At 33.0% G+C, this 14,173-nt stretch overlaps 1 protein-coding gene and 1 non-coding gene across 4 annotated transcripts in view; both read right to left on the reverse strand.

The window, feature by feature from the left end:
- LOC102608172 (metacaspase-1-like) overlaps positions 1-7,213 on the reverse strand; it is a 68,173-nt gene extending 60,960 nt beyond the window's left edge. The window contains exons 1-3 of one of the 3 annotated variants that reach the window (XM_052431748.1): positions 5,734-7,213; positions 5,522-5,645; positions 4,063-4,579 (exon numbers count right to left, since the gene is read on the reverse strand). In XM_052431748.1, coding sequence (XP_052287708.1) covers positions 4,388-4,579; positions 5,522-5,645; positions 5,734-6,026 — 609 coding nt within the window. In that variant the 5' untranslated portion in view covers positions 6,027-7,213 and the 3' untranslated portion in view covers positions 4,063-4,387. The other 2 variants (XM_052431749.1, XR_008050834.1) reach the window with 2 other exon arrangements.
- A 6,235-nt stretch (positions 7,214-13,448) lies between these two features.
- LOC127899572 (small nucleolar RNA R71) lies at positions 13,449-13,552 on the reverse strand. The gene has a single exon (XR_008051450.1). It is a non-coding gene; the product is annotated as a small nucleolar RNA R71 (small nucleolar RNA).
- Positions 13,553-14,173: the final 621 nt, after the last annotated feature.

Below are 14,173 nucleotides of genomic sequence, written 5' to 3' on the forward strand. Positions count from 1 at the left end.
TCATAGATCATAGTCCATAATAACATTAATATATATTTATAAAATCATGATACTTATAATTTTATTTATTAAAATCATGATATCAATTATTCATTTAATAAATTATTAAAATTAATTAGAGTATTTTTTTAAATTAAGAATTAAATGAATTTAAAAAACTTGCGCCAATAAAATATATTAAAATATTAAAATTTCAAATTATTTGTAAAATCATAAAATTTTAAGTTTAGTTTCATTAGAAAGTGAAATGTGCTTATCACGGGCATTTTCACGTGCCGTGCTTTAGCCCATATCTAATTGTATTGTATTTTTCAGACCCTCGTGTCTAAAATTTTAAGCCTGACCCAGCCCACTTGCATGTTGTATCGTGCCGTGTGCCCTACCGAAAGGTGCTCGCGTCATGTCTTGCTGTACAAACACGTGCCCTATTGGTGGGGCCATAAAAATGAACATAGTGGATTGTGAATGTATTGAGATAAAAATATGACGATTTAGTATACTTCTTATTATTACACTCTATCCATAGAACATTGGCAATTACATCGTTTATAATTGTAATTATATATTTAGGAAAAATAAAATATTACAGCAAGAATTTTACTGAGTAGATGTCGAATTTTTTAGATGAGCACAGTTAAGGCTCCTGCAATGACAAAATAAAAGGCTTCTGACTTATCCTCTTGAGAAAAAAAAATAAAAAATATAGAATGAGTAAAAATTACACTAAAATTTTTAGATTCTAGGTGGATTGATTGTATTTTAATTATGGATGAATGCTTATTTAGTCCTTATATTTTAACTTAAATATCCGTTTAGTTGTTATATTTTGAAAAAAAAAAACCCCAAGATACTTCAACTTTTAATTAACCTAGGATTCTTATAAAACTCACTCTTGCATATGTATGAAAAAGAAACTTTGGTTTAGAAACTTCATGATAATTAGCACCAAAACACCGCTTTTACTTTCTTGCAATGGTGATATACTTTTATTTAAGGGTGAGTTATTTTAACTCAAAATTTTGTATAGATAGTTTGTGATAATGAATTACAATGAAATAGTCAGTTCAATTTTTACTTTCAAATGCTTAAGGTAAAAGGACACTTACATCCCTAAGGTTTGAAGAAATAGTCATGTAGACCCTTAGATTTTTAAATCTCCTTTTGACTATAATACCATTTGTATAGTTTGAATAAATGGTATTATTAGAATATTTTTGTCTAATGGACTAATATTATTAGAATATTTTTTAATATATAAAATAACTTTTAAAATGTAAATTGTTATATTTATTTTGATAATAAATTTTATATTTGTCTTAAAATTTCTAAATAAATCATTGGGTTAAATAGATTTCATATTTAACAAAATATATCTCATGTATTAATAATAATAAAATTATTTTATATACTAAATTTAATATCATGTTTCTATTTATTATAAAATTTATTTTAATATAATATAAGATTGTAAAGTATTAAAATATTAAAATTATCGATTGTCACATTTTTTTAATATTTTATTTCAACTTATTATAAAGCATTGAAGTCAATTTTTTTTTTGAGTTAATAGAATCTAGGGTATTATAATTAAAAGGGAAAATATCCACCGTCCACCTGATTTTGTCCACTTTTTCAAAAATACACAAATCTTAATTTTTTTAGCTGCGCTCCACCTGAACTTATAATTTTTTTCACATTTCCACCTCTGTCTGCAAACCGTCAAGACATTGTTGACGTCATAAGGCTAAAATGATAATTTCACTTGGGCTTAAAAAATGACGTCGTTTAAGATCTGTAATAAGTAAAAAAAAAAATTATTTGGCCCCGAAAAATTGACAGGGTGAAAGTGAAGGTGAAGAAAGAGAAGCTGCAGAAGCAAGCAAGAAACGAGAGGTGGTGAAATTTTCGAATCCTAAGCTGATTGCTCCGCCGCCGATGAAGCTCGAGGTTGAAGATTTTGAGCAGAATCCTGCTGCCCACTACTTGGTGATTAATCTTCTTTATCAATTAATTAATTTTAGTTCTTTATGCATGACTGAAGACCAATAAATAATAAACTCTTTTTTTCTCGAATTTTTATTGTTGTTTTTACATATCACATGCATGAAAGAAACACCCTCCACACCTGATAACAGTAATAAAGTAATATTTTATACAAATAAAAATTTTATTATTAAGGGTTATATATATATAATTTAATGTAGGCAAAAATAGAATTAAATTATTTTTATTGTTTTTGTAAACAAAATTATATAATTAATAATTATGAAGACGCCACAGTCCACACTGCTTTCTCCGCCGCTTTAAAACTTGCTTTTAAAAAAATAAAAAAAAAGAAAGAAAAAAGAAAAGGCAAAGCCAAAATCTTCTACTTTGAAAGTCATTGACCGTAGTCATGGCGGAAAACACAGAAATTGCTTCCAGTCCCAGAAAACAAGAAAAAAAAAAGCATACTCTCGCTATTGCTGAAATTCCAACTCAATCTCCCTTTCTTCTTTAATCAACAACCAAAGAAAGTAGAAGAAACTGTTGTTTCTAAAGGGACTGCCAAAACGTCAACGGTTAGTGAAGCCGATGACAGTAATGCTAGTAGTGTGAAGCTGAGCTTGGCTAGGTTTCCGGACGCCGCCCGTCCGATTCTTCCGTCGCCGATTGAGCTCGAGGCCGAAGAGCCCACCGGGCGGACTTCCAATCTTGTTGTTCTCTGGCAGGTTCGCTTTCTTCCGTCTGTTCCTGTTTGGTTCCCGAGAAAATGTGGGGTCCTTTTGTGTTGCAAGATTGCGAGATTTTATAATATTTGTTTAAAAAATAAAATTTTTGAAAGGATTTAAAGATTTTCAGTCTTTATTTAGGGCTACAATACTCACAAAGCTAATATTTTGGCGTTTATTTAGGGTAAATATGTAATTTTTTATTTTCAGGGTTAAAAAGTAATTTGAATAAAATTCTGTTAGTTTTATTGACGGTTTGCAGATGGAGGTGGAAATGTGAAAAAAATTATAAGTTCAGGTGGAGCGCAGCCAAAAAAATTAAGATTTGTGTATTTTTGAAAAAGTAGATAAAATCAGGTGGACAGTGGATATTTTCTCTAATTAAAAAGAGGGTCTTCTTATCCCTTACTAAATATTTTGGAGTCACCATGACCATTTACTCAAATCTTAAAGGTGTAGGTGTTTTTTTTCCCAATGCTTAATTAAACATTCCCTTTGAGGTCAGAAGTGTTAGAAAAATAGCACAAAGAAGATATTTTGAGGCTAATTTGAGCAAGAAAAATATTGAAAATATTTACTTGCATATATGATTCAGAATCTCCTCCGTGGGTTATTTGAAACGAACCATAGAATACTCAAATTAGTGCTTGGGTGAATTAGAAATTCGATCTCAAATAGTGCCACTGATTTGAAAATATGAAGAAAAAAATCTCTCATTGGATTTTAACTAACTAATACCCTTCCTTGAAACTTATTGGCTTCCAAGTTCACTTGCAAAACACACGAAAATTCAAGTGATTTTTTATTCTTCTTTGCAAATATTCTCTAGCTTTAAGCTTTAGGCTCCGTTTGGTACAGCTTATTAAATAGAGCTTATAACAGTAGAGCTACCAATAGAGCTTTTGGACAAAAAGTCATTGGGTGTTTGGTTGTCAATAAAAAAAGCACTTTTAAACCATTAAACTATGTGATATTTTTTATATTATATATATTTAGAAAAGCTTTATAACCTCTACTCCCAAAAGCTCAAAATTTGGGCTTTTCCTAGTAGAGGTAAATTAGCTTATTTAAGCTAAAAAAACTCTACTAAAAAAAAACCAAACACCATAAAAAATTTTAAAAAGTGCTTATACGATTAAATAAGCACTTATGGCTCTTAAATAAGCCATACCAAATAGGCTCTTAGTATGATAGAGTTCAAACATTTATTTGATATTCACTGGAATAGTAAGGTTATGTTACCAGCGCTATTCGAATCTGATGTATCATGGGAGACAAACGCTAATATAATTCAAGTACCGTTGTGTCGGTGCCAAATTTGTTTTAAGGACATTGTATCCTTATAGGCCTCGAAAATAGTGGTTTTGTCTTATTACATATTGTTGAACAATATGTTATATCTTTGTTGTTTCAATTTATTTATTTATTATTATTATTATATAATTGTTATAAGTATATAAGAGGCTTATTAGTAGGCTTAAGTAGTGCACTAGAAAAGTTCAGTCACAAAGGCTATCTACATTGCCTAAGAGTCTAGGTTTTAAGCAAAATTATTATGATCCTTCCAATATTTTTTAGGAACCTAGCCGATGTATTTTTTCACATAAAATGGACATTCTTATATCATTTGCTAATTTATAATAATATACCAACAAGAAGATGTAAAGAAATAGAGATTAACCGTTAAACAAGAAATAATTAATTAAGAATATAAATACCTGTAATTTAACCGTTTCATCATAAAGAACTAAAGATGGAATAATATAGTGCATGGCATTAAGCAAGCGGCCATAAGTCGAGCCTGGTTCGTTTTGCACAGCTTGTATGAAGCTCGAAGTCATGACACCCGTCACTTTGCCTGTAAAAGCCTGCGTACACAGTAAATTCCAGCCACCCCGTGAAATTGCTAATGATATTTCATTTATGCTCCTTTCTACCAAGAGTTTTTGTTCGCTCACGTGGGATACAATGTGAACTGGTTTGAGACAATTGAAAAATAAAAAAGCACGGATACTTAATTTTTTTTAACAATTATCGTTAGTTATGATATTCGAAATTGAAATATAAGATTTCCAGTACTAATATCTATTAGAAAAGAAAAATAATTGTTTTTATTTCGTTGTATTGTTTGCCATAAATAATGATTTCATTTATGTTTTTTTTTTTCAAATCAAAGGAAAATTTTGTCAAAATTGAATAAGTGTCAAAATTACATCGGAGTCCGATAAAATGGACTCCCCTTAGACCTGAAATGGGAGGTAGGATGTAATAAACCCGCCACATACTTTGGAGATTAGATAGAAAAGAGAGATGGTCTAATATGAACCTTTTTAGAGAATATAATAACAACTAATGAATTTCTACAACACAATGATACTACTGAAGTCGTGGCATAAGAACTTTAAGAACGTAATTAGGTGACCTCAAGTTACAAGGATCCTAATTCGGCAAATGACAAATTGCATACGAAAATGACCATCAGCAAACAACAACTGTTCTGCTAGAATAATTTGTCAAATGCAATCGTTGATTAAAAAAAAAAAAAAGAGAATGAGCCATTTATTTCAGTTAATGAAACTGATAGAAATACAAACTCTTAAACAAATTACTGCCTTACCAAATTACTGTTGGATTGATTTTCACATGAATTCACTTTATTAACTATATATATTAAAATTTTATATTTTAACTAACTATTAGTGTATTGCCACATCCATTTCTAGATATAATTTATACAAGAATTTCTATCCTTATGATTGCTCAATTAAATATTTAAGGGAAAAGAAGGGTTTAAAATTCATGGCGCTCACCGAAGCACTTGCTGAGGTTTGATGATCATCACAAGCACTAAAGGATATGGCTATCCCGCCGCTTGTTCCTTTTTTACGAACAGCTGCTGGAGATCTCTGATATTCCCGTTGGTAGTGTCCTTCCCTGCTCACATACATTTAAAGATTTACTAGAATTCTAAGAAAAATAATAAATTAATAAAACATTAATCATAAAGTGAAGTATAATTAACCTGCTAATTATCCTGTACATAAAGAGTAGGTCAAGTACAGTTCCACTAAAACAAGTATCAATGACAGCATGAAGTTTCACACCACGGGGCAGCGTCCTCACAATTGTGGCGTTAATTTCATCATCAATTATAGGGCCCTCCGTTTCAAAATCAATAGGACAAATCGCTTCATCGAACCCATCAATCTCATCGAGGTTATAGTCCTTTTGCCTTAATCCATGACCCGAGTAATGAAAAAATAATGAGTCTCCAGGTTGGCAATCTTGGACTAGCCATTTCATCGCTGATCGCATGTTCTGCTTTGTGGGGATCCTTCCGGGATTCCTCTCATGTTCTGCACAATCATATTAACTAAGATCATGATTCAAAAGCTGTGGTTTGTTTTTTTCATCTGAACTCTAAATGTATGTGAACGTATAAATCAAAGATATGTTTAATTTTATATATACTTTTTACATATGAATGTAACATGGGAGAAAAGTTGTTTTCACATATTTATTATTGAAAATAATTTTAGGAGGGAAGGATAAAGTTTTATAAAGTAGATATTATCGTTTTTCATGAAAATAATATTAAATGCATTCAGATTAAGGGTTAGTTTGGGATTGTAGTGACCGATAAAATAAGATGCTTTAATTATATGGATGAAATAAGCTGCTGATTAGAAAAATTGCTTGGTGTTTGATAAATTGTATTTGTTACAGTTACTTCAAGCTTGAAAAGTAGAGCATGTACGGGATCTAAATATTATCAAAACTTATGAATAAACTATTTATAGAACTTCTACCACAATCCTAATTAGGGCCTAAATATTAAGTAAAAAATTTGATTGTATTAAGATATTTTTAGTGATATTTCACTTTAAGCTAAAAAACAAGCATACTTAAAGGAACTTACACCATGTTCGGTAATGAGCAGCCATATATGTCTTTTGAGACACAACTGATCAACGAGGAAAAAAATATAAATATGAAATAAAAATTGATTGTGTATAATAATTAGTTGATAGAGTATGGTAAATATAACTTTTAAATAATAATTTTAACAAAAAATAATAACTTTACTAATAAAGTTTTCCTCATACAAGTATAGAAAAAAAAAAATAGCTTCCAAACCACAACAATAAGTATTTGTCAAACATTTTACGTTATAATTTAAAAGTTGCTGCTGCCCAAACATAATATTGAATAGGACCTTAATGACTAAAGCTCAATCATATATGGTGTTCACTCAAACGACAACAAGACTTTTAGTAAATGTATTTTGGATCCAATGTTGTTCCAAGTTTCTAATCATTTATAAATCTTTGTGCCACGTTTGTATTTTTCACGGTTTACAATCTTAATAGTGCATAGATAAGATTCAATTGCATAGCATATCCGGTAATTACCAATAGCAAGTTATAAAAAGATGGAGATCGAAAAGCTAAGATCGCAACTTCAAAATCTAAAATGTTTGAATAATAATAAATGTACCTGTGAGTATATTCCATTTATTTCGATGTCTTCTTCATACATTTGATATTCCATTTATGGTTTTAATCTTTGACAATTAACTTTAAACCCGACTCCGTTCTTTGGATTCTCAATTTCAATAGCCCTATGTGTTAGCCTAAAGAGATACATGAACCATAATTTTGATGATAATAAACCACGTATTAAGGGTAAAATGGTAAATTTATATTTCACAATCTCACTAGTTCTTGAAGGGAAAAATTTATTAAAGTAATACCAAGCACAAGACACGCAATAGACAACGGCACGATCAAGGACGAATATTAAGAGTACTGGCTTAAAGTGATCTCCATTGCTATAATTCTTTTAAAGCCCATATGATTTAATGTATGCATGATTTAGCATTTTAAAAGCTCAAGATTTTGTTTAATCAGTCATCTTTTCTCATTAACTAAAGGTTTTATAATTATAGACAAGTAATTTTATGAAATTGGTTGTCTTTCGAAATAATGGGCTAAAATGAAAGGTCTTGAAAACTTTGATGTCGATAAAGTGTTGTTTGAAGTTATGAAAGTAGACCTATTTGCAAAAGTTTAAAATGTTTTGGGTCAACATATAACTTTAAAAAGTTTAGAGGTAAAACTGAAATTTTAGCAGCAGTAGCTGCTAACCAATTAATTTGTTGCGGCTAACCGCCTGAGGTCTAAAAACATAGTGGTTGGCTAGCTAAATCTAGCTATAACACCCTAGAAAAATCCTACATTGGCAAAACTCGAGAGAGATGCTGGGTTTATAAAGGGTGATCCACTCCTTCATTGGCAAGACATGTTTTGGGGTGTATGGACGCCCTAGAAACAAAACCGTGTATAAAATGGACAATATCTTACTAGGTTTGGGCTGGGCCAACACAGTTGGTATCAGAGCAGCTCTGTTGTCCTCTTGAGCAATGCTGGGGCAAACCTCAGCGAGGATGCTAAGTCCCTAAGGGGGTGTATCTAACGCCTTAGGCGAATCCCACATTAGCAAACCACTGGAGAGATGATGGGTTTATAAGGGGTGATCCGCACCTTAATTAGCAAGACGTCTTTTGGGGTGTATGAACGCTTTAGAAATAAAACCGTGTGGGCTTTGTTAAGGCCCAAAGCGGACAATATCTTGCCACGCCTTAGTTGGGTCATGACAGATAGTATCAGAGTGGCTCCGCGTGTCCTTTTGAACGATGGTGGGGCAAACCGCAGCAAGAACGTTGAGTCTCTAAGGGGGTGTTTGTAACACCTTGGGCGAATCTCACATCGGTAAAGCACTGAAGAGATGTTGGGTTTATAAGGGGTTATTGTTAGCCTAAAGGGCTACACATAATGTAATTTTGATGATAACAAACATGTGTCTTAAGTAAAAATAATAAATATTGTATTTCACATTCTCACTAGTTTTTTAAGGATAATATTTATGCAAGTGAATCAAGTGAAATCAAGATTGAAGACACTCAACGAACAACGGCGAAATCAAGAATAAAGTTTAGAGCTAAACAGACAAATTATTGCGACAAATTCTTGTAAAGCCGGTATGATTTAATTGATGCATGATTTAGCATTTGAGAAGCTCAAGAGATTAATTTAATTAAATACTTTTCATAAACTAAAAGGTTTTATTTTTATAAAGTAAAGTATTTTTGGATTTAAGTAATTTGGACTTAAATGCTAAGATTTGAAATCTTTGATTTTAATAAATATTAAATTTCGGAGTTGGACGTTTTTACAAACATTTGAAATGTTTTGGGCCATACTATAATTTATGAATATTTTGGACTAAAGTGAAAGGTTTGGAGAACTTTGAAAAATATGGGTATTATGTTGAAAAGGACGTTTGTGCGAAATAATAAAAATTTTGGGGCCATATCATAATTTCAGAAAGTTTGGGAAAGACAACTATTTTTGGAAGTTCTGACATTGGACCTATATTTGCAAAGTTTTATAACATTTTGGGCCATTGTATAATTATAGAAAGTTTTAGGCCAAAGTGTAATTTTAATAAATAGTGTTACTGTAGCAGAATTCAAAAATAACGGTAATATCATTGTTCCTGATCGGCTAGCCGGATAATCAAGCGGCTAACAGCTTGGGCGCGGGAATTTGCCTATAACGGCTAGTTTTTGGGCTTTCACTATAAAAACTCAACTCAAAATTCATTCTAAGCATCAATACAAGGAAAAACAAGATCATATAACATATATTGAGCTTCCATTTCGTAAATCATCATTTGTTGAATCATCATTGAGCTATAATTTGTTATTCACTCTTAAAGAGAGTTTTATTGTTGTGAATTTCATTTCTCATCAAATTGTGAGTGTACAAGTATGGGAAACACTTGGGGTGAAGAGATTGGGGATAGAATCTCTTGTTGTAAAGGTTCATTGACACCTTGGAAGTCAATTGTAAACATTTGAAGCCTTAGGAAGCTTGGATAGTGAAATCCTCAAGCCGAGTGAGCTTGGAGGTGTGGATGTAGGCGGGGATAGCCGAACCACGTAAAAATCCTTGTGTTCGTTTTCTCTTCCCTTACTCTTTTAATATTGTGCTTGATTGAATTTATTGGTTTGATTTGATTAAGGTAATAGATTAAATTGTTGTGCGAATTGTATTGCATAATTTTTAAAATCCCAATTCACCCCCCCTTGGGTTGCATAACTTGCATTTCATTTGGTATTAGAGCTTGGTTCTCTTGTTAGGACTTAACCGTCTAGAGTAAAAGATCCATGGCAACTCATAATGACTCAACCTTTAGGGAAGGACAATCCACAATTAGACCACCGTTCTTTGACGGTAATGACTACCCATATTGGAAAACTAGGATGAGAATTTATTTACAAGCTTTAGATTATGAAATTTGGGAAATTGTTTGTGATGGTCCATTTATGCCTTTGACTAAAAACGAAGTTGGGGAAGATATTCCAAAACCTTCAAGGGAATGGAATGAATTGGAAAAGAGAAAAGCTTCTCTAAACTCCAAAGCTATGAATGCCTTATTTTGTGCACTAGATAAGAAAGAGTTTCATAGAGTATCTAGTTGTGAAAGTGCTAATGAAATTTGGCACAAACTTGAAGTTGTTTATGAAGGCACGAATCAAGTGAAAGAATCTAAAATTAGTAGGTACACTCGACAATATGAATTGTTTCAAATGAAACAAAATGAGAGTGTGTATTCTATGTATACTAGATTTACGGACATAGTGAACACTCTAGGAGCCCTAGGAATGATTTATGGTATCAGAGCCATACCAGTCCTTGAAACTTTTCTGTTTTCAAAACCTCTTCTTTTCCTGATCAAAATGGTATGATTTAAGTCTTTTTCTCTTTTGATCTTTAGTCTTCAGGCGCAGAGATAGAACTTCTCATTCATGGCTTCCTCTTCATCTTCCACTCCTGTTACTCTTTCTTCTCCTCTTTCTTTGCCCAGCTCTTGCACTTCCCATACCACTAATAAAATTGAAAACCTTGTCGAATATTCCTACATCCCTGAATCCGCCCAAATCAAGGAGTCGTCCTACCCTCTCATTAGCCCTTATCAGTTGTACAAACGCCCCAGTTCCTTTACTCGTAGTATCCGTACTCTCATCTCTACTAGAAGGCCTCACTCTAAAGAATATATCCAGTCTTCTCGCCTGGATCAATGTGCCCTTCAAGCAACCTCGGCTGAGCAATATGTTACTCTCGAAATCCCCTCAGAATTGCTTTCCAATTGGAAACGAGACGGTTATACTCATCTTCATCTTGGAGGCATCAGACTAATCCTTACCCTTCATGGCAGAAAAGGATTACCGGTTACAGCTCGCCTTGCCGTGCTTGATACCCGGTTTAAACAATACCAAGATGCTGTTATTGGCACTGTCCTCACAACTCTTCATGCAGGCAGTGTTTTACTCACCTTTTATCCAAACTTTAACCTTTCTCTCCAAGACCCCAATTTGCCCACAACCTTAAAAGTTCAAGTTCAGATCCAAGGTGCTGAACAAATTTCTTCTGCCAAAATTGCTGTTGAGTGTTAGAAAATGCATATTTATAAAGGAGAAAACCGTTATTTTATATTTCAAGTCTTATTAACACCTCTACTTTTATGAATTTAACATTCTTTTGATTTAATTCTGTTTGTTTTATTTTAATTAAGTATTTTATGTATTTTAGGGGCATCATAGTCATTTCATAATAAACGAGAAATCAGATGGCAAAACGGACATCACTTTTGAACTCAGGACGGTCGAAAACCTTAGGAGGAACATAAAAGGAAAAATGGCATTGTTCACATGTACGGTACTATTCACGTGTACGGTACTGTATAAAATACTGTTCACGACACTGTTCACGACACTGTTCACATAGACGGACGATGACGTGGCATTGACCGATGATGTGGCATTGACTGATGAGGTGTCACGATCCTGTTGGGCTAAAATTCTTATGTACTGTTGATGGTGACGTGGCAGCATATCAGTGGATGAAAAATCTCGCGTACGGTACATGCATCACACTGGATTATTTTCAACCAAACTATGTTACTGTTCATCCGAGTCAAACCGCATTACTGTTCATCCATGTGGTCAAACCGCGTACTGTTGACTGATGACGTGGCGCAATCCTGAGCGTCCAAACTGTTTTTAATTCGATGGCCATGATTTACTCCATGTATCTATAAAAATGGGGCCTCTCGCCCCTGATTTGATATCTCTGAATCCATTTTTGGGATCCATTTTCTGTAATTCCTTCTCCATCTTGTATTTTCTTCGTATTTTAATAAATTCCCATTTTGCCCCTAGTTCAATTATGAGTGGCTAATTTTCTTTTAAGCTTGGGTTGAAGGTGAAGTCTCAACATGTGTCATGCGCTTAATTTGGTAAATTTATTTTCTCTTCCCCTCTAGTTTTTGTGGATGTTTTGACTTCTCGTCGACAAATAATAATAATCTTGTCTAGATACCGCCTTGGTTTCACCGGCCCTCTAGTACAAGGTTATTATTATTTGGCACGATAAGCCCTTAGCACCATATTGATTAGAGCGTGGTTCATGAGGTGTGGATTCCCCCCTCATGATTTAATTGGCATTAATACGGATTATTTAGCCCATGATGCATGTTGATACGGATCCAGATACCCAAGTACGTCATTTCAATAGATTTCGCTTCAATTTATTCTCGCCATTGCAATTCCAATTTTAGAATTTATTATCGTCATCTCAATTCCAATTTTAGGATAATTTAAATCACTTCCACCACAATTTCAACCACCCATTTACACAATTAATTCTACATATAATTAAAATCCACCTCCTCGTGGGATCGACACTCGTCACCATTAGTCTATATTACAATAGACTCGTGCACTTGCGAGTACATTAAAATTTGCACAACAAGTTTTTGGCGCCGTTGCCGGGGAGGTAAGTAATTTTAATTCATAGAATTAATTTTTGTGAATAATTTCTTTTATTTGTTTTCTTGTATTTTTTTATTAAAAAAAGAAAAAAAAAAGTGAATCTACATTTAAAGGTTAGTATTTCTTTTCTTTTTCTCTTCTTTAAAATTCTGTAATTTAATTTTCAATTTATTTTTCTTTGTAATTTTTTATTTTTTATTTTTATCTTATTAATTTATTTTTAGTTAATTTATTTCACGTATTTGTCTTTGTGTATTTTTATAGAAAGGTTTTAATAGCGCAATAAGGTTAGTATCGTAATTTCTCCCTCTTATTTATTTTTATTTGTTTTGTTCCCATCTTTATTTTCATTTTATTTGTTTTGCATGCATGGTCGTAGGTCATTATTACCTAATCTTGAACCTATAGACCTTGAACTAGAAAAAACACTTCGTACACACAAACAAATTAAAAATAAAATGGATTTGCAACTACAGGAGAGGCCATTTAAGGACTACTTCAGTCCTTTAGCTAATTTAAGCACATCATGCATAAGATACCCAAATGTAGCTGCTATGAGCTTTGAACTAAAACCTAGTGTGCTAAATTGTCTCCCCACATTTTATGGCCTAGAAAATGAGGATCCATATAATCATCTGAATGATTTTCATGCTATTTGTCAAACTTTTAAATACGAAAATTTTTCAGACGATGATGTTAAACTCAAATTATTCCCATTTTCTTTAAAGGATAGAGCTCGTTCATGGTTAAATACTTTACCTGCTAATAGCATTTCATCATGGGAACAAATGGTAACGAAATTTTTGAATAAATATTTTCCAGTGCATAAAACCAATGCTATTCGCAGGGAAATCTCAGAGTTTACTCAGAGAGATGACGAGCAGTTTTTCGAAACGTGGGAGCAATTCAATGGACTACTCTTGAAGTGTCCACATCATGGGTACAAGAAATGGCACCAATGCCAATACTTTTTGGAGGGATTACTACCAAATGTGCAAGAATGGCTAATGGCAACAAGTGGAGGAGAGCTAATGTCAAAAAGTGCATCAGAGATTTGGGAATTCTTCCAGCGACAAGCGGATAATTCCCAACAACGGAGTCGATCACTCAGGAATACTAGAAGAATTAAGGGAGTAAATGAGGTTCACATTGGCGAGTCAAGTTCAGAAATTAAAGAAGTCAAAGCGATAATTGAAGGTCTCTCTCGACAAATAGCATCGTTATCGACTGCTAAATCAACATAACTACATGACCATGACTCATACTCAGATCAAGCCAATGCCATAGGTGTAATGAGAAAGCCATCAAATTACAACCCATACTCCAACACATATAACCCTAGATGGAGAGACCACCCCAATTTTTCATGGTCTCAAGGACTCTAATAGAATGGACCAACAACTCCAGCTCCACCAATGCAACCAATTCCTCAAATTCCTCAAGCCTCTCAGCCCCCATTTAGACCATACAATCAGAACCAGAACCACTCTCAACCTAGACCATGGGAGGATGCATTTCAGAATTTCAGGAATGTTACTCACTCCACGATTGAGCAACAGAACCG

This window comes from Citrus sinensis, chromosome 8, assembly GCF_022201045.2.
Source record: "Citrus sinensis cultivar Valencia sweet orange chromosome 8, DVS_A1.0, whole genome shotgun sequence".
NCBI classification, from domain to species: domain Eukaryota; kingdom Viridiplantae; phylum Streptophyta; class Magnoliopsida; order Sapindales; family Rutaceae; genus Citrus; species Citrus sinensis.